The sequence below is a fragment of the Magnolia sinica genome, chromosome 14 (assembly GCF_029962835.1).
Source record: "Magnolia sinica isolate HGM2019 chromosome 14, MsV1, whole genome shotgun sequence".
Classification (NCBI taxonomy): Eukaryota; Viridiplantae; Streptophyta; class Magnoliopsida; order Magnoliales; family Magnoliaceae; genus Magnolia; species Magnolia sinica.
The window spans coordinates 673,946-699,135 of record NC_080586.1 but is presented as its reverse complement, the minus strand read 5'-3'; the positions used below and the strand labels follow the sequence as shown (position 1 = coordinate 699,135).

The 25,190-nt window shown below is 38.3% G+C and overlaps 2 protein-coding genes and 1 long non-coding RNA gene across 3 annotated transcripts; 1 reads left to right on the top strand and 2 right to left on the bottom strand.

Moving 5' to 3' along the window:
• The first annotated feature begins 2,067 nt into the window (after positions 1–2,067).
• LOC131225435 (uncharacterized) lies at positions 2,068–16,764 on the top strand. The gene is made up of 2 exons (XR_009161352.1): positions 2,068–2,128; positions 16,596–16,764. It is a non-coding gene; the product is annotated as an uncharacterized LOC131225435 (long non-coding RNA).
• Positions 3,585–8,022, bottom strand: LOC131225432 (mannan endo-1,4-beta-mannosidase 4-like). The gene is made up of 5 exons (XM_058220967.1): positions 7,055–8,022; positions 6,682–6,876; positions 5,973–6,095; positions 4,268–4,473; positions 3,585–4,095 (listed from the first exon to the last, which is right to left on the bottom strand). Exons 1-5 carry the CDS (start codon positions 7,379–7,381, stop codon positions 3,741–3,743), a joined length of 1,206 nt encoding a protein of 401 aa, XP_058076950.1. The 5' UTR covers positions 7,382–8,022; the 3' UTR covers positions 3,585–3,740.
• Positions 16,764–21,755, bottom strand: LOC131225434 (mannan endo-1,4-beta-mannosidase 1-like). Its single transcript, XM_058220968.1, has 5 exons — positions 20,833–21,755; positions 20,482–20,676; positions 19,801–19,923; positions 17,374–17,576; positions 16,764–17,200 (listed from the first exon to the last, which is right to left on the bottom strand). The coding sequence occupies exons 1-5, from the start codon at positions 21,157–21,159 to the stop codon at positions 16,846–16,848; spliced, it is 1,203 nt and encodes a 400-aa protein (XP_058076951.1). The 5' UTR covers positions 21,160–21,755; the 3' UTR covers positions 16,764–16,845.
• Positions 21,756–25,190: the final 3,435 nt, after the last annotated feature.

The following is a 25,190-nucleotide window of genomic DNA, read 5'->3' as shown; positions in this document are numbered from 1 at the left end:
TCGTCACGAGGATCACTAACTTTCTTAGGGGATAACTACTCCGACTCCTCAAGGAGCTCTCCGGACTCCTCAAAGAGCTTCTTCGAAACAAAAATAATTCCTAATAAATTCAAAATAAATAGTAAACTTAAACTCAAACACCCTAGACTTGATTTTTGACCCAAAATAGTAAGTGTCCAATTTGGCCCAACCATGTTATTCTCCTAATTATTTTAAGCCATTTTCATGTTGGGCACGACTTCTACTTCTCAAATGAATGGAATCTCGCAAATCCGGCCTGGGCGACGCAACATAGCAGGGGTTGGTTGGCTTAAGTAGGTTCTTCTACCCCAAAAATCATATATAGTATGTTGAAAAACTCATCCCAATTTGCGAGATACAACTAATTTAAAGATTTTGACTGTCCAAATCAAGTCCACCTCGGATCGGGCCTTCTCTGGTCATTCTTTGCCATAAAAGTGTCTGCAACCCACTCTACATCGGCCCAACAAGCCAGCTCTATTTAAAATTTTGATTTTGCCTCCCCCGGTCAATCTATCGATAACCCTACTCACAACCACATACATGGAGTTATATGGTAAGGATTCAATGCAAATACAGAGAGGGGAGAGAGAACTCTACCATGTAATAGAAGAGGAGTCCCTGGATATGTGTTCTCCCAGATGAATCCTAATCTACCCCCTCATGAGAACTCTTTGATGACGTGAAGCTTTCACTTTAAAAGGTGAAACCACTGAGATGTGAGATCCTTAGTATATCTACAATTTGATCATAGAGATGTATATTGGAATGAAATTTCACCAATAATTGCCTTTTTCCAAATCTCTATATATTTTATGGTTTGCATCTTTTCTCATTTTTATTATCAATATTGTTCTGTGTGTGGTTGAGATGAATCTCTTCTCCCAACAAAAGAGAGAGCACTAGTTGATTAGATTAGAAACTAAAAACTAAAAAAAATAAAAATAAAAATAAAAATGAAGTGCATAAAAGGGTTCAAAGGTTGGCTGCTTACTCTAATACCGTGAAAACTTTCGTAAGTAATAATATAAATAACTTTTGATCTCACAATCACAACACAAATAGTTTAGATCTTCTCCTATAAATAGAAAGATATACACAAGAGTGTACAATATAAAGAGATATATCAGGAGATATACACATAGAAGTGGAGATTCAAATACAAAGAGGGAAGGGAATCCTTGGATAGCTCTTTGAGATGATACAAAGATATCTTATCAGTTTTTATAAAATTTTGTTTTTCAATTAGTACAAGTGAGGCTAAAGCCAGGATGGGCCACATGCATTGAATTGTTTAAGCTGAATGAAGTAGGGATGAACGTGGTGAGGTCGATCACCGTCTTCTAAATCCACTAAGCTTCTCTAGACTCCTTACATAAACTTCTCGAATCCACAAGGAAAAAATAAGAAAGAAATAAATTCTAGAAAATAATTACTAAAAATAGTAAAATTCAAACTTTAATAAAAATCCTAATTCTAATAAAACACTTCTAAAACCTAATTTCTAAAGATAAAAATTCCAAATAAACTTTTGCTAGAAGAGTCCTAGCATAATTATAAGTTATTTCTGAGAAGAAAATCTAAAACTCTAAAAATAAAAAAATATTAAAAAATTAGGAATTACCAAAAAAAAATAAAAAATTTCTAAAAATTAATTCATTTTTGAGCTGAAAGTGTGCGTTTTCTAATGAAAGGGATAGATGAGACCCATAAAGTGGGTTAGTTCACCTTAGATGACCCGTTTCAGTAAAGATTGATAGGTTATGCACCTCGTAATGATACCCGGATAAAAAAGTAACGATCAATTTACCGTTCACCTTCTTTTGGCCCAACCATGCTAGGAGTGTATCCGTGACACGTTTTACATAAGCACATGTCCAAGGGTAACAATTCCTCTATTCTAGTGACCATCACTACAAGGGCTATCCACACCAAACTATGGGCCTTGTTCGTGCAACATGAAAATGGAAACACCACTCTACAAACTTTTGGCTGGAACAATTCATAATACCTTGCTATACCTAGTAACAAGAAGCATTTGCACACTTTCTATAGAAGAAAAGGCAAAATCAATCTAATTTTCATTTGTAGCCACTAGCTAGAAGCTGTGGCATGAACTACAATCAGCAACTACAAGTGAAGAAAAAGTAAAGTCTATGTTATTTTTCACTTGGGGACTCTATAACCCTATTGTAAGTCATAGGATTGTAACAGATTGTAATAGCCCGTTAGTTTTTCTATTAGATTAAGGAAATCAATTCGCTATTTTTCATATACATTTTGTAGCAGTTAAATACACATACGAGATAACAAACATTTGTTTGAGATCCTAAAATATAGAGCAGTTTGAAACTGTTTCCTAACACTAAGGAACAACTATTTTGAATGAATTCAAAATAGAGAAACTAACGGGCTGTTACAATCTGTTACAATCCTTTGTTAATGTTCTTGCTCATCGGTTTTCAATTAAGGATCTTGGACAACTATCTTATTTCTTGGGTGTGGAGGTAGTCCCAAATCAGCAAGGTATTTTACTGTCTCAAAGGCGTTACATTCTGGATATTCTGGCTCGAACTCATATGACTGATGCTAAACCTGTGTTAACTCCCATTCCAAATAGCTCACCTTTGATGTTAAAATCAGGTTCTCCTTTGCCTGATCCCACAGAGTACAGAACAGTTGTTGGCAGCCTTCAATATCTCTTGATTACAAGACCAGACCTTGCATTTGCGGTTAACAAGCTCTCTCAGTATATGCACACTCCAACAACTGACCATTGGAGCTTTATTAAACGTCTATTATGCTATCTATGTGAAACTATTAATGAAGACCTCCAAATGCATCGCCAGTCCCCATTGAATCTACACGCTTATTTAGACGCAGATTGAGCAGGTGATAAGGATGATTTTTCATCTACTAGTGCTTATGTCATCTATCTTGGTCGCAATCCAGTCTCCTGGAATTCTAAGAAGCAAAAAACTATTGCAAGATCTTCCACTGAAGCTGAATACAGGTCAGTAGCTAATGCAGCTGCTGAGCTCAACTGGCTTTGTTATCTCCTGACTGATCTTGGTGTTCAACTACCTTGTTGTCCCGTCTTATACTGTGATAATGTTGGTGCTACCCAACTCTGCTCCAATCCCGTGTTTCACTCCAGAATGAAACATGTTGCCATTGATTTTCACTTCATCATGGACCAAGTACAAAATGATGTCCTTCGTGTTGCTCATGTATCTTCAGCAAATCGACTTGCTGATGCACTCACCAAGCCTCTTCATCGTGTCCGCTTTCTTGATCTCAAATTCAAGATTGGACTTCTATCTGGAGCTCCATCCTGAGGGGGCATATCATAAGTCATTGGATTGTAACAGATTGTAACAGTTCATTAGTTTCTCTATTTTTGAATTCATTCAAAATAGTTGTTCCTTAGAGTTAGGAAACAGTTTCAAACTGCTCTATATTTTAGGATCTCAAATAAGTGTTTGTTATCCCATATGTGTATTTAACTGCTGCAAAATGTAAATGAAAAATAGCGAATTAATTTCCTCAATCTAATAAACCCTACATTCTAAAAAATGGTATCAATGAACGAATACAACCCCTCTCTAAGAAGAACCACCAAAGAAACTTTTTTTCCTCTAACAACAACAGCAATGTATGCCATGTTATAGGAAATTTACACCTTTTATAATTAAGGGCTACCCCCAAAATCTACCATATTAATTAAGGGCTGATATTTTGTGTGACTGTTGAGCAACGATATTTGCTGTTGAGGGGCATTCAGCCATGATAACTTCATACCCATCTCTGAAGTTATCCATCCCTTGGGCGAATAGCTGCCAAAAAAGCCCACCACCACATGGGCCACCACTACTTGCTGAGGCATAGACAATATTATATACAATCCCCAGGAAGTTGTCCCTTACGCTTGTCGTATATCCTGGAATCTGAGAAGACTTGCCAAATTCTGTAAAGAGGATTGGTTTTCTAAGGACCGTATTCGCATCTTGGAAGTGGGCTTGTAGCCAGCTTTGAAGAAAATCAAATTGGGCCTGCTCGTTCGAGTTTGGTATCCTGTAAGTGAACAATCAAACATGAAAATAGGACACCATAAGCATAATGCTAGTATGAGTTTGAACAATCTTGATGGGAAAAGTTAATAAATTTATAATTAAGGTAGACTAACTCACTAGTAGTTGCTGGCAAGTGAGTCTGACGAATTCATATTAAACAGAATATACATTACCATTGATCTGGGTAGGCATGAATCGTCGCAAAGTCGATTCCTGGAATCTGGTTATTTGAGATGAAATCCGTTCCGAATAGGTAATTACCAGGATTAAATTGCTTCCTGTCGGGCATCGATTCGCCATAGAATCCTTCCATCCCCACCTCCAATAGATGATTACTGTCTATTGATTTAACATAAGCTGCCATTTCTTTGATCCAATCCTGAAAGATTAGCATACACAATTACCAATAGAGAAGCCCAAATGGAGTTTTGTAAGCTCGCTTGCGTGTAAATCCTATTTCATGCACACAGTCTCATGGCACACGGGCCCTTCACTGGAAACCAACTACTCAGGGCCCATCACGAGCAACCATTAAGAGACTTTTATGTTTGTGATCAGACAAGTACAATAGCAGTAGTTTATCCCTTTCTTTTCAGAGAATCACAACAGAAGCCCCTCTTTCAATTTCTTTCAATATACAAGGATCCAAATGTCAATAAATGGTACACCCACTTTTTTAAAACAGGTATTTAAACCCGGTTGAGGATTCTATTTTTCATAGATTCCATTTAGTGATTTGAATTCCAGTTAGGAATATCCAAATGACTCCAATGAAACTCCACTCTCACTTGAATCTTCAAATATATAATTATCATAGAAACCAAAGTGTTGTTTAAAGATGCTTCTATATTTGGTAATCATGTATCTGAAAATAGGTTTACATAGAATGTGGGCCCTGCATGAAAGCTCCCATGTGGGGTCTGGTTGACATGCATCAGAGTAGTATACATCAGGTCAGCCATCAGCCATTGAGGATGTTCAATTTTGACCGTTGGATATTTTTTTCTAACCATCCATTTTCTCATTCACGTTTAGCATACCAAGTAGTGGGTCAATATTATTTTTGGTTCATAGCTTGTTCACATTATAACTTACCTGATGAATGGCCCCAATATCTGAGAGATGATTGATTCAATGTAATTTCCAACCACTCACACGAGGAGATCCCCATTCTATCAAGTATCATGGATACCTTGGCTGGATCACATGACAATGGTTCATATTTCAAAAAATAAATTAATAATGAGAAATGATCCAATGCTCTTATAATCCAGAGACTTAGTGCAGCTGATCGATCTGGACCGTCCATGAGGTTTTAAACAAATTTGATGCCCACCATGCAAAAAATCACATCAATCGAATAAGTTTACCCATTCCATCAATAGCCTACAAAATGGAAAGTTAAGGTCTTTTATATAAAAGTAGTGATTTTTGACCCTGTCTCAAGTGGAGTTTGCATTTGATAATATGGTGTACTTGACAGGAAAGTCCCTGTTTCAGATAGCTTATGGTCTAGTGTCCCACCACACACTTGACTTGGTCCGCATATGTGCAAGCCAAGTTGCAAGCTTCGAACAACAAGTAAAGGAGTAAGGTGACAAGCATCAGCGACAAAAGGTGTTCGAGTAGGCAATTATTGGCTAGGTTAAAAAATCCCAACTTATAGATGGATCAGATCATCCGGTCAGTCAGTTTATTTCACAGTAATCATGAAATGTGTGGCAGAGCTAATGGATGGTCCAGATTGATTGATTTGACTGTCCAAGTGTCTCGATGCATTTAGGAGAGCACTAGATCATTTCTCATTAATCAAGAGTTAAAAAAGGAGTTTCTCATTAATCAAAAGTTAAAAAAAGGAGTAATACGGATTTTTCTAACCTGGATAGTATTTCCAGAGAGATCGCTTTGGCAGCGAGGTTCGTTCATGAGTTCCCATGAAAAAATGGTGGGATCATCCTTGTAAGCTACTCCTGTTACCGAGTTGACTCTTGTAAGAATAGTCTGCGATAATATTTTAAAAATACAGAGTTGATTAGTAATGAAATTAATCTAAGGATTAAAAAATCATAAGAAATATTAATGACTTTTTTAAAAAAAAAATACCATTTTCATCATTTGTGTGTGTTTTTTGGTGAGTGAATTCTTGTGCCCAATTAATTCAGGACAATGTATGTAATTCATGAACGTCTTAATAGTTTAATACCAAACTGCCCACTTAAAACAGAGAATTTAAGAAGAGCAATGAATGAACTATTTAAATAAGAATCGGTACAAGGATGGGCCAGGAAAACCTGACCCCGCCAAGAAGAAATTGATGATGAATGATGATACATGGTTACAATTTCAGAGGAGAATATGAAGACTTCCCCCAAAACCATGCCAGCATCAGAGAATTCTTAGTCAAAAAAAAAAAAAAACAAACAGGGGATAAAAAAATGAAGCACCTGGAAAGAGTCGAAATTTCAGGAAATCCAAAGAAGAAGAAGAAGAAAAAGGATAGAAAACAAGAATCATGGCATTTCCTTTCATCAAAGAAGTAATTATAAGAAGAAGAAGAAGAAAATCGTGAAAAGAAAAGCTCACATACCTTGATATGGTTCTTATAGTAGCCTTTAACAACAGCGTTCCTATAAAAATCATCATCAGAACTCAAGTATTGTCCTTGCTCTCTTGCCCATTGAACATATTGTTTTCTTCCCCCAAAGTCGTCAAAGTTATTTACCAAGCTCAGTATCAGATAAACACCATACTTTCTAGCCTCAGAAATTACAAAATCAAGACCCTGAAGAAAATTTTAAAATAATTAATTAGATAAATAAAGACCCATCAAAATTACAAGTATACTACATTTTTTCTCCTTTTTTAAAAAATTATTTTACTATTATTGATTTTTTATTGTCATAATTAAATGGTGTGTGTGAATGAGAAAATGTATGTTGGGTTTGTAAGGGTTATGGTACCTTGAACATGTCTTCATTGTAAAAGCCAGGCTTATACTGCAAGGGCCTGTAACCACCATCACTAAAGGCCCAAGTTCTTGCCAGAGTCATTCCATGGGCTGAAGCTTCCTGGAAGGCAGATGTAACTTTCCCCCTCTCAGATGGGTCAGATGCCATGTACATGAGCCAGTATGCATTAAAACCATTCAAATAAAAAGGCCTCCCATTCATCACAAAATGGGTGCCGCTGGTTGTCACGAAACTGCCACCAGCTCTGACCCAATTTCCACCATGGAATGCAAAGAAAACTAAGAAAAGGAAGATGTAAAATGCCCTCCTACCCAACATGTTTGATCAATCCAAAACCAGATGAAAAAGAAAAAAAGAAAAAAGAAAAAGACACCTATATTACTTTTGCAATGTAGTGTACCAAAACCACAGCAGTTGCGCTTTCTATAATTAAAAAAACACCATTTCCAAAAACACCCACTAATTTAAAAGCAAGCTAGAATATGAGAAATAGAGAGAAGCTTCTATTGGTTTGGATAGGAGGTGGTGGTGTTGATGTGGGGTTTATATAGATCTGAAGATGTTTCTATTGGTCTGTATTTATAGAGCAGATAATACAAACGTTTGTTTGAACAGATTACAGTTTTAATTGAAATTTGAAACTTGAATTCAATATGGATAGAGTGGTAACCACCTGAAGATAATTCAGGTGGAGATAAGGTCGGATTGTTAACGACACAAAGTGTTTGTTGGGTAGAGATGGATCGAATGGCCATGAAGAAAGGACAAAGGAGATGAGAGAGATGATCAGACGAACACCGAAAAAGGAGATGTGAAGAAAGGAAGGGTAAGGTGTTCATGTTCTCTGCTCCAGTCTGTTTGAAATTTCCCCATTGATTTGAGTTGGGTACTTTTACCTTTCAACAAGTCACACTCCCGGATTCTCTCCTCTGATTAATTCGTTGGAAAATACCTGCCGAGACGTGCTCGAGTTTGGACCAAGAAAGCTATGCAGGCGAATTGCTTGTGACCCCAGCAACAGGGAGTCGCCGGAAGATATGTGGGGCCCACAGAGATGCCCGTGAAAATCCATTCCGTCCATCAGTTTTGCAGGACCACGGTAGTTATGGAGTTAAAGAATTAGTTAGATCCAAAACTCAGGTGGGCAACACCAAACTAAAGAGTTAGAACATAAACGTTCACCACTCAAACCTTCCTGCACCCGACCATAATGTTTATATGGTATCCAAACCGTTTATAAGGTTATTAACACTCAGATTAACTGCAGGAACAAATATCATCCTTATCAAGAACTTCTTTGCCCCTGTTAGGTTTCCAATGGTAGGTGTTCAATATCTGAACTTTCGTGTGGTGTGGGCCGCATGAGTTTTATAATCCTCTAATTTTTTACATATTGTCCTATTGTATTCCTGCAAAACTGATGAATGGAGTAGATTTATTGTAAAAATCTCTGTAGGCCCACATAGCTTCCTTAGGCAACGCGGCACATCACGGTGGGCCCTATTAAGGTTTCAACCATGGGAATCATCCTCACCACTACCTCCTACGGTGCGGTTCACTCGAGCCTTCCATCTAACTCCTTTTGGGCTCACGCCCTCAGATGATCTTTCAAAATGGATGGACGACTTGGATAAAACAAGTATATCAAGTTGGTCTTGACAGGACCGTCCGTCTCTATTTAGGTCCCGATTTGTACCTGCGGTAGACGTGCCAACAGGGTATATGTATAGGACCTCTGAGTCGTCATGCATAGGGTGCACCGTATTCTGAAGGGAAACGGATTGGCTGGTGGTCGGTGCTCTGTGGCCCCACCATGATGTATGTGTTTCATCCATTCTTTCCATCTAGGTTTCTAGATCATTTTATATATGAGACCAAAAATGAGGTACATCCAAATCTCAAATGGACCAGGGAAACAGTGTTAAATTAACGTCGACCATTAACTTTTTGGGAGACATAAAAGTTTTGGATCAAGCTGATCTTTGCTTTTTCCCTTCATCTGGGTCTTTATGACCTATTCAACATATTGGATGTCAAAAACAGTACAATGAGCCTTAGGAGGATTTTAATGGTGGATATCCAATCACTATTGTTTTCGTGTGATGTGGTGCAACTGAGATTTATATCCCTCTCATTTTTGGGTTCAAGCCATAAAATGATCTTGAAAAATGTACGAACGGAATGGATGAAACACATACATCATGTTGGGTCCCACAGAGCACCGACCATCAGCCACGGGCTGGTGGCAGGGGGAGTAGCCAATCGGTTTCCATCATGAAGAGGGCGCGGATTGGCTACTGACAAGTGACAGGTGAGACTCCTACTGAAGTGACGTCAGCAAGATCTGTGGGCCCCACCATGAATGTATGTTTTGTATCCACGCCGTCCACCCATCTGGAGAGATCATTTTAGGGTAAGATCCAAACAATGAGTCACATCCAAAGCTCCATTGGACCCCACCACAGCAAACAGTGGGGAGATTGACACCACTATTAAAAACTTCTAAAGGCCACCAAAGTTTTCGATTAAGCTGACTTTTGTATTTTCCCTTCTTTAATGTCTTTTCTAACTTTTGAACAGGTTAGATTTCGAAAAAACTTCATAGCAGGCCTTAAGAAGGTTTCAACGGTGGGAATCAACCTTGCCGCTGTTTTCTGTGGTGGGTCCACTAAAGCTTTAGATCTGACTGGTTCTCTGAGTCATGCCTTGAAATAATATCTCCAAATGAATAGACGTTGGGATACAACACATGCATCACAGAACTTGGTGACGTAACTTCGGTAGCGAGATTCTAAACACGAAATGAATGTAAAACTTTGGATCCCACTAATGATGTATGTGTTTCAACCTGTCAGTATCGAATCCGCGTCCTTACGAGGATGACCAAACACGAAAGTCAGATAGGGCCGGCACGTTTGCCTTGTATGTTACCATTTACAAGTTCATTTGGAGCCCTCCATTCTTTTTCACTTAGGTGTGCCCATCTAATATATCAACCGTCATTATTTTTTTCGTAAATGATCGTCTCCACAGAGAGGGCCACCTTATGACGGTTCAGATGTCCCCTACTTACTCACGCTGGTAGACGTTCTGGGTATGAAATTGCTTGTTTTGGTAGAGAGATGATTAAGAAAATGGGAATATATCGCAACGGTTTATCAGATCCTGAAATTCAGTTGTACAGTAAGGAGTAACACGCGTACAGAGTAAACTCTGCGAGGTTCACCATGATTTATATATTTTATCCACTTCATCCATTCATTTTATCTGATAATTTTAGGTCCGAAGCTCAAAAGTGAAGTATATCCAACGCTCAAATGGACCACACTAAACGAAAAAGTGTGAATTGAACATCTACAATTGAAATTTTCTTAGGGCCGCAGAAGTTTTAGATCAAGCTTTTTTTTTTTTTCACTTCATCCACGTCTGTATGATCTTATTAACAGGTTGGATGACAAATAAACATCACTGCAGGGCCTAGCAATGTTTCAAGGGTCTAAATAATTATTCCCACTGTTTCCTGTAGTATGATCCGCTTGATCTTTGGATATGCTTCAATTTTGGCCTCAACCCCGCAAATTATATGGAAAAAACGGATGGACGGCATGGATAGACTACATACATTGATGGTGGGCCCAACTGAGTTTACTCAGTACGATATGATCCCGCCACCACATACGTCCGTGGTGACCTATCATGACATGTTGATTGGGCTAAACGCAGCAGTGACAAATGGACCCGTTGAGTATTAAATAGGCCACGTGTCATTGTTAGAAATGGAGCTTAGTCTAATTATATACTATATAAAGTAATTGTCAAATTCGTCTAAAATATTCCTGATGACCTGGGTATTGGAATTGGAGATTAAATTACTGTCAGATGTTACTTTCAATCAAGCAGAACATCATCCCTTCCAATGGCACTTGCCGACCTAGACCTTATCCCGTCAAATCACCAAGGATATTCCCTTTCAGCCAAGAAAACAGCATTATCAACAACTTTTAGTTGAATTGTCCATGACAACAGACCACAAGAAAATTTTGTGGTTGAAAAAGAAATAAGCTTCATCCAAAACTTGTAACTGATGTAGTCATGCAAAGATTATCCAGAAAAAGTCGGATCAAATGAGGAAATGATTTGGACTATTAATATATCCTCAAATTATTTATTTATTACAAAATAGAATGAGTTTTTTAACATATTATATATAATTTTAAATTAGAAATATTCACTTAATACAACCAACCCTACAATGTTGGGTTGCTTACTTTGGATTTGTGAGATTCCATCAAATCAAGGGTGGAAAGTTTAATTTAGTTTTGTTTTTACTATAAATAATAAATTGTAGCTTTATTATATATATATATATATATATATATATCATAAACAGTTTATAAATAGTAAGTCATGTTTTTAAGGTGTTTGAGTTAGATTATAAGTCTAAAACTCACTCCTACAAGTTCCTTATTTAAAGTGTTATTATTATTATTATTATTATTATTATTATCATCATCGCTCAAGTTATTTTAAATTTATTAGGAATTATTCATGCTTTCATAGCCCGTGGATACGATGAAGCTTTGTGAGAAGTCAGAAGATGTCCATGAATTCGGAGTGGTTATCCTACTAGGAAGATGATGATTGACCTCATCATGTCCCTCGCTACCCCCAATGACCAATTCAGCCATGGACTAATGTGACCCATTCGATCTATGTCAATTTTTATTTTTATTTTGGCTTATGTCCTAGCATAAGCTCCAATTGGATGAGTAGATTTCGAGCTCCAAATGGATGAGTAGATTTCTCACAAATATCACAGTGAGCCTAAGTAGCTTCGAGAGGCAATCCACATCTTATTAGTTAGCCTTTTGGGTTGTGGGACCTGTAATGAAGTATTTAAAGCAGACACAGTTTGGTTGGCAACTCTATCACCTGCCAAGTGATTGGTGTCAAAGCTCCAGCCATTGTGGTGTATGTGTTTTATTTCCACTCATTCAATTTTAGAGCATGAGTACAAAATATAAGGGTGATACAAAGCTTAATTGGACAAAATATGAGGGAGAAAACAGAGATTGAACACTTACTATTGAAAACTTTCTTAAGGGCCACCAAAGTTTGAGATTAAGCTGATATTTGTGTTTTATTTTTATCCATATCAATGTGACCTTATGAACAGATGATAGGTAAATGTTATTGGTGGCCATAGGAAGGTTTCAATGGCGGACATCATTTTCCCTATGGTTTCTTATAATGTGGTCCACTTGAGCTTTGGATCTACCTTATTTTTTAGTTCATGCCCTAAAATAAGTTGTCAAAATGAATGGAAAATGTGGATAAAACAGATAAATCATGGTGGGGCCAATAGAGCTTTGACATCAGCAAGCTGGCTAGTGTCGGGTCACCAACCAAACTATGTCAATCTAAAGCATAAATCCCACACTTGGGATGTAGCTACATCAATCAAATAGGTGTATGTACTGTAGATGGAGCATGGCCTGAAGTTAGATTTTATCATACAATCATAACCTCTGATCAATGGATATTTGTTTGTTGAATTTGGACAGCCAACTATTTTTCTTTTACAACCACCATTAGATGTTTCAGATCATACTTCCATCTTAATGCATAATAGATGACCCATCCATGGTAGGCCCAACTATTGGAATGCTCCAATTTGAGTGCATGTGTGCGACATGTGCAAAATCTGCGCGCGTGCAAGAGGTGCATGTGGGGCTACAGTAGATAGGGCTGAAAGTTGAGCAAGTTGGGTTGGTGCTTAACCCTAGCTAGCCCAAACTAAGGTTCTTATACCTCAACCCTAACTCAACTAGAGGTGGGCAAAATGGATCCAATCCGCCTCGATTCGAACTGAATCGATGGCCTGGATCGGGCATGTTCGAGTAGGATCGGTCAGATCCAAACGACAATTGGATCGGATTCGGGTAGGTAACAAATCCGACCGAACCAAACCGAAATCAGAAAAAACAGCTCAGTGAGTGTGCATGAGGTTGGCCAGGGCGGCACCAGTTCATGGAAGTTGGGTACACTCACATGCAAGACATGCATTGCTTTCTTTTTCCAAGTGGGTCACGATCAGAAAGACCAACCAGGCGCTATGTTCTTCATCCAGTTCATGACTCGGTACCGGCATGGAAACTCTGGGATCCGGTTAAGTCGAATTCAACATATATCACATACCATATATCCAGGATAACTTCAAATTTTTTGCTTGCATCTCACGCAAGCTACTGTCAATAATGACAGTGACAATGACAGGTTGAGTAGCAGCTGAAGTGAAGACATCAGGTTCTATGGGACCCACCATGATGTATGTGTTGTATCCACACCGTCCATTAATTTGTAGAGATCATTTTAGGCCATGAGACAAAGAATGAGTTAGATCTAGATTTGGAGTGGACCCCACCACAGAAAATAGTGGGAAGAGTAACTCTTACCGTTGAAACCTTCTTAAGGTCCACTATGATGTTTATTTGAGATCCAATGCATTCACAAGTTAATACAGACATGAAAGAAGGGAAAATACAAATTTCAGTTTGATCGAAAACTTCCGTGGGCCTTAGAAAATTTTAATGGTGGGCGTCACTCTCTCCACTATTTTCTATGGTGGGGTCCATTTGAGCTTTGGATCTGACTCATTCTTTGGCTCAGGCCCTAAATTGATATCTCCAAATGAATGAACGGTGCAGATCCAACACATATATCATGGCGGGTCCTACAGAAGTTGGTCACGTCACTTCAGCAGCGGTTAGGGAGTCTAGCTACTCAACGTCACCTGTCATAATCCGCTCTCACACGCAACCTACAAGTACATATGTGTCGTGCAAAGGCGAGCACGTACGTGCCTCGAGCTTCTAATTGTACGAACGGCTCAAATGAGATCAAACTTACATGGGCCCCACCATAACGTTTATTTTCCATCTAATCTGTTAATACTGTTAAAAATACATTTATAAAGTGGAAACATAAATTTCATAATGATCCGAAACTTCTGTGATCTGAAAAAAGGTTTCAATGGTAAACGATCAATCCCCCACTTTTTTTTTTGCAGTGTGGTCCAACTGATCTTTAGATCTGTCTTATTTTTTGGCTCAAGCATTAAGACAAGCTCTCCAAAAGGATGGATGGTTTGGATCAATCCTCTACTTCTCTCTTCCAATCCGAACTGTACCCAACCCGATCCAATTCGGTTTTCCTAGCGGAGTCGAACTCGGTTTGAGTCAGACTATTAGTGCATCGGATCAAATCGAGGTAGATGATCTGGATCCGATCTCGGATCGGATCAAGTTTGGGTCAGACTCCATAGAATCCGTATCCGATCAAGTTGGACCCAATCCGATCCGACTCGGTTTGATGCCCAACTCTAACTCAACCCAACCCGAATTCTCAACCCAAGCGGGCTCGGTTGGGTTGGTTGGGTGGATACATGCTAATATTTTCATTATTATATTAATTTATTATATTTCAATATACGTCTTATTTTTTATACTTATGATTTTATTAATTATATACATAGTTATTTATTATAAAAAATTTCATTTTTTTAAACAAACAAGCTAAAATATGGTATAATTAATCATTTAAAAGTCATGTTGTGTAGCACCCAACGTATTTGGAAGAGAGAAATCTAGTGTATTTTGTTAGCTTGAATCATAAAAAATGACGTGGACCAATGAGACCTGACGGCATTGGAATTTCTCGTGCCTTCAACACATACCATCCACACTCAATCATAATTTATAAGTAACTTATATATTGGTTGGGTCGGGTCAGGCAACTCGAGACTTCAACTTGAGCTTGACCCAAGTTTTATTAAGTCGGTGTTTGTATAACACAAGTCCCATACTAAGCCTGATACAACCTGGCCAAGCCCAACCAAAGTCGAGTTGAACCCACCTGACTTTTAGCCCTACCAGCAGACGTCATCCCGAAGAAATCAAAGCACATAAGAAAGAGAATGAATCAGCCGGTTGGACCAAAAGTTATGGTCCACCTGCCTGGCGCCGTGGGGATTTCATAGTGTAAAAATCAGCCACATCCACTATTAGACTTGGCCACACCCGCATTTTGCTATCTATCAATGACTAGAAATTGTTTTATATGATTTACGCCACCTTAACAGATAGAATTTATTTTTGCACTAGGTAATCATCTCAGTGGGGCCAACATATTGGAGGGGATTGATGTTGCATTCACTTAATAGGTTCGAAGTAATTTGATGAGAGGAACGTATAATTGAGGTGGTATCAAATCCAAACGGTTAGACCATAAGGTACGGTCCACCCAGCTGAAGATTTTCAGCTTATTAATTGCATGCATACGACAACCAACCCTTTCAATAGGATGGTCCCTCAATGATATCACCTACTGCAAAAATCAGCACCATCTACTCATCAGGTGGGCCAGATTACAGAGAAGAATGTTTTAGCCATTGGTAAACAGCAAAATTCAAGTGTAGTTCGCTTGATGAGTGGATGTAGATATTTCTGCACAAGATCATCTAGAACAAGGGCTAGCCTATTGGAGGGGGTTGGATTTTCCACAACATGAATGGTTTGAAGTTATCCACAAGGTCGACCACGACTAATAGTCCAACGAGTTGGACTCAAGACGACCTATGTAATTAATAACAAGGCTGAGGAGCGGTTTACCTGGAGAGGCGCACATGCAAGTAGCGTCCTTTGTTGGCATTTCTCCCAAAAACTCCTATATCCGTTATTTGGTTTTGATAATATAAATTTCAGTTTTATAGAATTTCGGGCATTAAAAATAAATGTTAACATTATCAATTAAAACCTTTCTAGTGCTCAGATGTGTGTGCACACGAGCTTATGACTAAACAAGAAAGTAGATGCAAGATCCAAGTCGTTCATTAGGGAGCAACCCCTCTAGAAGCGTCTTGGCAAAATAAAAATAAAAATAGATAGTCTGATATTGTCTAAATATATGTAATGCATGCATAATTTGTTGAAGTATAACAAAATAAATACAAAACCTTTTAAGTAATAGTCATTTTTCCGCTTTGCAGTATAAAACTTGTATTCCACATTGAACTGGAGAATATAAAGCTGTTTGTCAAATATTTCCCTTAGGTTGTAGCATGTTAATGCACATGGGTGACACAGGAAAAGGTTTGAGGAGAAAGATCACTGTCTATATCAAATATGTAAAACTTTAAATTGATAGGGTTATTCTGGAATCCAGAAAATAAAAAGGAATTTTTAAAATTTTATCAATCAATAATCCTCATACTTATGAGTACATCGCTTATGAAGAAAAGCAAAAACTCTAATTATAAATTTTAATTCAACTAAACTAAAATTTACCCAAAATATAAAATCTTAATTTAATCATGCAGGATGAATCTTAGAAAATGAAAACAACACCCTACAAACTTTTGGCTGCAGCATTTCTTGATACCTTGCTATACCCAGTAACAAGAAGCATTTGCACACTTTCTATGGAAGAAAAGGTAAAATAAATCTAATTTTCATTTGTAGCCCCTAGCCAGAAGCTGTGGCATGAACTACAAGCAGCAACTACAAGTGAAGAAAAAGTAAAGTCTATGTTGCTTTTCACTTGGGGACTCTTTAACCCTACATTCTAAAAAATGGTATCAATGGACGAATACAACCCCTCTCTAAGAAGAACCACCAAAGAAGATTTTTTTTTTTTTTTCCCCTCTAATAACAACAGCAATGTATGCCATGTTATAGGAAATTTAAACCTTTTATTAAGTTGGGCTACCCCCAAAATCTACCATATTAATTAAGGGCTGATAGTTTGTGTGACTGTTGAGCAATGATATTTGCTGTTGAGGGGGATTCAGCCATGATAACTTCGTACCCATCTCTGAAGTTATCCATCCCTTGGACCAATAGCTGCCAGAAAAGCCCACCACCACATGGGCCACCACTTCTTGCTGAGGCGTAGACGGTGTTATATACAGTCCCCAAGAAGTTGTCCCTTACGCTTGTCGTATATCCTGGAATCCGAGACGACTTGCCAAATTCTGTAAAGAGGATTGGTTTTCTAAGGACCGTATTCGCATCTTGGAGGTGGGCTTGTATCCAGCTTTGAAGGAAAGCAGATTGGGCCTGCTCGTTCGAATTCGGTATCCTGTGAGTGAACAATCAAACATGAAAAATAGGATACCATAAGCAGAATGCTAGTATGAGTTTGAACAATCTTGATGGAAAAAGTCAATAAATGTATAATTAAGATAGACTCATTCACTAGTAGTTGCTCATAAGTGAGTCTCATGGATTCATATTAAATAGAATATACATTACCATTGATCTGGGTAGGCATGAATCGTTGCGAAGTCAATTCCTGGAATCTGGTTATTTGAGATGAAATCCGTTCCAATTTCGTAACCAGGATTAAATTGCTTCCTGTCAGGCATTGATTCGCCGTAGAATCCTTCAATCCCCACCTCCAATAGATGATTACTGTCTATGGATTTAAGATGAGCTGCCATTTCTTTGATCCAATCCTGAAATAGTAGCATACATAATTACCAATAGCGAAGCCCAAATGGAGTTTTGTAAGCTTGCTTGCGTGTAAATCCTATTTCATGCACACAGTCTCATGGCAAAAGTGTGCGAGATGCAAGCCATCTATTTTACCTGACCCAAAAAAGGCTCGTCCACTTATCAAGTGGGCCACTTTATACTAAACAGGTACAATTAAAGAATGGTTTACCTGTGTCCACATTCAATGGGGCCCCACTTCTGCACTGGCCCTTCACGGGCAACCTACTGGTACGAGCCTCTTCACGGGCAACCATTAAGAGACTTTTTTATGTTGGTGATCAGACAAGGTACAATAGCAGTGGTTTATAGAATTACAACAGAAGCCCCTTTTTTAATTTCTTTCAATAGACAAGGATTCAAATGTCAATAAATGGTACACCCTCTTTTTTAAGTACACAACCCTTTTTCTTACCTCGACTGGATGGGTAAATAAAGAAAATGTGAGTGCAAATAGGGTGGTTACTTCAAAACTACAAGGTAAAATGTAAATATTAATTTCCTTTGATTGATGATAAAACATGGTAATTGGAATCAATATGAAATAGAATACAATAAAATCACGTGAATTGAAATCCTCTCAAAAGGTTGAGAATACGATAAAAATGATAGAAATGGTCGGATTTTTTTAAGTGGGCCCAGTTTGATGACCCACATGAGTCTCCTTTTGTTTTTGGACAAAGTATATATATTTTAAATGGATTATTACAATTTTTATGTGATAAAAATATCTTACTAGTTACTATAATTATTATGTCAAATGTCAAATGGTAATGCATTCCAATTACAGGCATCTAAACACAATTTTTGAATTCCAAACAGGTATTTAAACCCAATTGAGGATTCTATTTCACATAGATTCCATTTACCATGTGATTTCAATTCCAATTAGGAGCATCCAAATGACTCCAATGAAACTCCCCTCTCACTTGAAACCTCAAATATATAATTATCTTAGAAACCAAAGTCTTGTTTAAAGATGCTTTATATTTTAGTAATCATGATCTGAAAATGGGTTTACATAGAATGTGGGTCCTGCATGAAAGCTCCCATGTGGGGTCTGGTTGCCATGCATCAGGTAATATACAACAGGTCAGCCATCAGCCATTGAGGATTTTCAATTTAGACCGTTGGATATTTTTTCTAATCATCCATTTTCTCATTCACTGTTGGCATACTAAGTAGTGGGCCAATATTGTTTTTGGTTCATGGCTTGTTCACATTATATCTTAGCTGATGAATGGCCCAAATATCTGACAGATGATTGATCCAATGTAATTTCCAACCACTCACATGAGGTGATCCCCATTCCATCAAGCATCATGGATACCTTGGCTGGATAACATGATAATGGATCATAATTCAAAAAATTAATTAATAATGAGAAATGATCCAATGCTCTCATAATCCAGAGACTTAGTGCAGCTGTTCGATCTGGACCGTCCATGAGGTTTTATAACAAATTTGATGGCCCAGTACCATACAAAAAATCACATCATTCGCATAAGATTACCCATTCCATCAATGGCCTACAAAATGAGAAGTTAGGGTCTTTTATATAAATTGGGCTTAGGGATTAGATAATTTTGTCTGTAGCAGTCCATCATGGATTGGTTATAGATAATCACTTTTATTAGGCAGTCCATGTCAGGTGCCAAGCCGAAGTAGTGATATTTGACCTTGTTTCAAGTGGAGTTTGGATTCAATAATATAGTGTATTACTCGACGGGGAAGTCCCTCTTTCAGATAGTTTATGGTCGAGTGCCCTGCCACACACTTAACTTGGTTCATTTACCCAAACTCTCGGGCATAAGCATTGCAATAGAACATATGGTGGATCGAATCGTGGGCATTCATGCATGTATGTAAGCTAAGTTACAAGCTCAGGACGACAAGTACAAGGAGCAAAGCGACAAGCATCATTGAAAAAATGTGTTCAAGGTAGGCAACAATCCCATCCATGGCTTGGAGAATTGGTGGCTAGGTAAAGAAAGCCCAACTTATAGATGGATCAGATTTTCCAATCAGTCCGTTAATTTTATGGTAATCACATAATGTGTGGCAGAGCTAATGGATGGTCTGGATTGATTGATTTGACTGTCCAAGTGTCTTGATGCATTTAGGAGAGCACTATATCATTTCTCATTAATCAAGAGTTAAGAAAGGAGTAATACGGATTTTTCTAACCTGTATAGTATTTCCAGAGAGATCGCTTTGGCAGCGAGGTTCGTTCATGAGTTCCCATGCAAAAATGGTGGGGTCATCCTTGTAAGCTACTCCTGTGAACGAGTTGATTCTTGTAAGAATAGTCTGCAATAATATTTTTAAAATACAGAGTTGATTAGTAATGAAATTAATCTAAGGATTAAAAATTCATAAGAAATATTAATGATTTTTATTATTATTATTAAATACCATTTCATCTTTTTGTGTGTTTTTAGGTGAATGAATTCTTGTGCCCAATTAATTCATGAACGTCTTGATAGTTTAATACCGAACTGCCCACTTAAAACAGAGAATTTAAGAAAAGCAATGAATGAACTATTTAAAGAAGAATCAGTACAAGGATGGGCCAGGAAAACCTGACCCCGCCAAGAAGAAATTGATGATGAATGATGATACATGATTACGATTTCAGAAGAGAAGTTGAAAACTTCCCCCAAAACATTGCCAGCATCAGAGAAATCATAGTCAAAAAAAAAAAAAAAAAAGGGCAGAAAAAAATAAAGCACCTGGAAAGAGTTGAAATTTCAGGAAATCCAAAGAGAAGAAAAAGGATAGAAAACAAGAACCATGGCATTACCTTTCATCAAAGAAGTAATTATAGGAAGAAGAAGAAGAAAATCAAGAAAAGAAAAGCTCACATACCTTGATATGGTTCTTATAGTAGCCTTTAACAACAGCATTCCTATAAAAATCATCGTCAGAACTCAAGTATATTCCTTGCTCTCTTGCCCATTGAACATATTGTTGTCTTCCCCCAAAGTTCTCATAGTTATTTACCAAGCTCAGTATCAGATAAACACCATACTTTCTAGCCTCAGAAATTACAAAATCAAGACCCTGAAGAAAATTTAAAAATAATTAATTAATTAATTAAAGACCCATCAAAATTACAAGTCTACTACATTTTTTTCTCCTTAAAAAAAAATAAAAATAAAAATTAAATGGTGTGTGTGAACGAGAAAATGTATGTTGGGTTTGTACGGGTTATGGTACCTTGAACATGTCTTCATTGTAAGAGCCAGGCTTATACTGCAAGGGCCTGTCACCACCATCACTAAAAGCCCAAGTTCTTGCCAGAGTCATTCCATGGGCTGAAGCTTCCTGGAAGGCAGATGTAACTTTCCCCCTCTCAGATGGGTCAGATGCCATGTGCATGAGCCAGTATGCATTAAAACCATTCAAGTAAAAAGGCCTCCCATTCATCACAAAATGGGTGCCGCTGGTTGTCGCGAAACTGCCACCAGCTCTGACCCAATTTCCACCATGGAATGCAAAGAAAACTAAGAAAAGGAAGATGTAAAATGCCCTCCTACCCAACATGTTTGATCAATCCAAAACCAGATGAAAGATTTTTAGATTTTTTTTTTTTTTTTTTAAAGGAACCACCTATTTTACTTTTGCAATGTGGTGTACCAAAACCACTGGAAAGAACTTTAGTTGAGTTGAGTTGGTTGAGCAGTTGTGCTTTCTATAATTAAAAAAACACCATTTCCAAAAATACCCACTAATTTAAAAGCAAGCTAGAACATGAGAAAGAGAGAGAGAAACTTCTATTGGTTTGGATAGGACGTGGTGGTGGTGATGTGGGGTTTATATAGATCTAAAGATGCTGCAAGAAAACAAAGGGATTATGTGCTTTCTGTTGTGGTGGTTTGTTGGGTAGAGATGCATCAAATGACCATGAAGAAAAGACAAATGAGATGAGAGGGATGTTCAGATGACCACCGAAAAATGGTGATGAGATTAAAAGGAGATGTGAAGAAATGGAGGGGAAGGTGTTCATGTTCTCTGCACCTTTTCTGTTTGAAATTTCCCCATTGATTTGAGTTGGGTACTTTTAGCTTCCAACAAGTCACATGTATGTCTCCCGGATTCTCTCCTCTGATTAATTCCTTGGAAATGGATATTTTTTGCCGATAAACCGTCAAAATAGCAGCCCAGACCTGTTCGAGTTTGGACCATGAAAGCTATGTAGGCGAATTGCTTGTGACCCCAGCCATAGGGATTCCCTGATCGGAAGCTATGTAGAGCCCACAGAGATTCCCGTGAAAATCCACTCCGTCCATCAGTTTTTTGGGACTACAATAGTTAACGAATTTAAAAATTAGCCGGATCCAAAACTCAAGTAGGCAACACTAAACGAAAGAGTTATAACATAAACTTCAACCATTCAAACCTTCCTGGACCAGACGATGATGTTTATATGCTATCCAAACTGTTTATAAGGTTATTAACGAGATAAATTGTAGGAACAAATATCATCCTGATAAAGAACTTCTTTGGCCCCTGCAAAGTTTCCAATGATAGGTGTTCAATCTCTAATCTTTCGTGTGATGTGGCCCACATGAGCTTTATAATCATATAATTTTTGACATAATGTCCTACTGTGTTACTACAAAACTGATGAACGGAGTGGATTTGTAGTAGAAATCTCTGTAGGCTCCACATAGCTTCCTACCACAAGAACCCTCGTGTGGACGGGGCACAGGCATTCGTGTCCGAAGGGCATTGAACTTCGTTAGCGGGGATTGGATACTACCCTCACGCGGACCCAGCTAGAGATGGACGGGGGCCATGTGGGGCCCACCTTAATGTACTTGTTTTATCCATGCCGGCCATTCAATTTTGACAAATCATTTTAAGATATAAGTCCAAAAATGAGTAGACAGAATGTTCAAGTTGACTACACCACAAGAAACTGTGAGGATTGAATGTCCACCGCTGAAAACTTCTATGGAGTTCCAGAAGTTTCGGATCAAGCTGATATTTCTATTTTCCCTTTGTTCAGATCTATGTGATCTTATGAACTGTTTTGATGGCAAAAAAACATCACAGTGGGCCCTAGGAAAGCTTCAATGGTGAAAGTCATCATCACCACTACTTCCTACGGTGTGGTTTACTCGAACCTTCAATTTAACTCCTGCTTTTGGCTCACTAACTCAAACGATCTATGGATGGACGACTTGGATAAAACACAAATATCAAGGTGGCCCACGAAGAGCCCTTGACAGGACCGTCCGTTTCTAACCATGTCCCGACGGCCGTGTGGTAGTTCCGCGCCCGAACTTTGGACAGTTTCGATAGCCCCACATGCACCCCTCTCCGTAGGCACCTTTGTGCTTGCGGTACACGTATCAACATCTATGTATAGGGCATCCGGACGCGGATTAGCTACTGTCAGGTGCAGACTCGCTAATGAAGTGACGTCATCAAGTTATGTGAGCCCCACCATGGTGTATGTTTTGTATCCACACTTTCAATACATTTTGATAGATCATTTTAGGGTATGATACAGAGAATGAGGTAGCTTCAAGGATGGAGTGGACCCCACCACAGAAATCAATGGAGAGAGTGATGCCCACCGTTGAAACCTTTCAAAGGTCCACCATGATGTTTATTTGAGATTCATACTGTTCATGTGTTAAAGCAGACATGGAAAAAAAAAAGGGAAAACACATATATCAGCTTGATCGAAAACTTTTGTGGCCCTCAGGACTTTTTAAGGTGGCCGTCTCTCTCCCCACTGTTTTCTGTGGTGGGTCCACTTGAGCTTTACATCTGACTCATTCTTTGAATTACACCTTAATATAATCTCTCCAAATGAATAGACGGTGTGGATACAAAACTTACATGATGGTGGAGCCTACAAAAGTTGATGACGTCACTTCAGCAGCAGGTCTTGCTAATCAACCTGTCATTGTCTAATCCGCGTCCACATGACGTCTGAGTGGTGCATACGTTGCAACGTATCCTGAAGGAGTCGGGATCCTCTGTTATCTGGTCAACAGGGATTTCCTGTTACCCTAATCCTCATTGGTCCACGTCACCACATACTTGGAAAAATACAAAATAAAGCTTAGACGCCAAACCATTAGGGTAACAGGAAAACCCTGTTGACCAGATAACGTAGGATCCGGACTCATCCTGAAGATGACCATACACAAAAATCAGATAGGGCCGACGCGTTTGCTTTGGATGTGACCATTCACAAGTTCATTTGTAGCCGTCCATTCGCTGCCCATCTAATATATCAACTGTCCTGAATTTTTTGTAAATGATCGTCTCCACGGAGAGGGCCACCTTATGCCGTTTCAGATGTCCCCTACTTCCTCCATGCTGGTACACGTGCTGTCTATAAAAGTGCGTGTGGGAGAGGGTTGATAAACTGGGAGAGATGCTGAAGAAAATGGGAATATATCGCAACGGTTTCTCAGATCCTGAAATTCAGTTGGACAGTTAACAGAAGAGCATCATCGTTTTGAGACGCCGATTGCGTGGTGATCCCAACATGATAAGTTGATTGGGCTAAACGCACTAGTCACAAATGGACCCGTTGAGTATTAAATAGGCCACGTGTCATTGTTAGAAATGGAGTTTAGTTTAAATATATACTATAAAGTAATTGTCCACTTATCAAATTCACCTAAAATATTACTGATGATCTCAGTAGTTAGTAAAATTGGATGATAGATTACTGTCAGATATTACTTTCAATCATGCTTGTCATGACCTTATCTCTTCCAATAGCACTTGCCGACCTAAATCTTATCCCGTCAAATCACCAAGGATATTCCCTTTCAACCAAGTAAACATCTTTATCTATTAATTAACTTTCGTAGTTGAATTGTCCATGACAGCAGACCACAGGAAATTTTTGAACCCGGTCCAAGACTAGTATGACTGATATAGAGTAGGTTGCAGGCACTTTCACGACAAAGATCATCCAAGGAAGTCCAACCGAAGGAGGAAACCATTTGGACTATTATATCCTCAAATCACTCGTGTGGAGCTGGGCAAAATCTGGACCAATCCGACATATCCAACCTGATTTGACGGATCCAATCTGAATTGAAGATCAGGATCGGGTCGGAACGAGTTGTCTCACTCAGATTCGACTATACATCAGATTGAGTTTAGATCAGTGATCAATTCGGACCGATCTAACCAGATCCGGTTAGGTCTATGTAGGAGTACCTGGTGCATGACATAAAGATCTTCTTCTCCTCAAGAGAACTCCAAAATAACTACTATGGATGAAAAAATTAAAATAAAATAAAGAAAGGTATAACCATTTCGGCTCTCTTTACAGCGAAATGATTAGATCTGTTGCAGGTTTTTTGCCCCCTCTTTTATCTTTCTCTCCATCACCGTCTCCTGCAGAAATTTGATACTCTGGCAGAGTGCAATGGATGATACACAGTACTCACAGATTATTAAAAATTGCATATATATTATGTACAATTAATTCAATTAAACCATCTAAAATATATATCCTAGCTTAGATTTATCTTGAACCAAAAATTTCCCTTATTTGATGATTTGATAAACAGATTAGTGGATATTTATTAGAC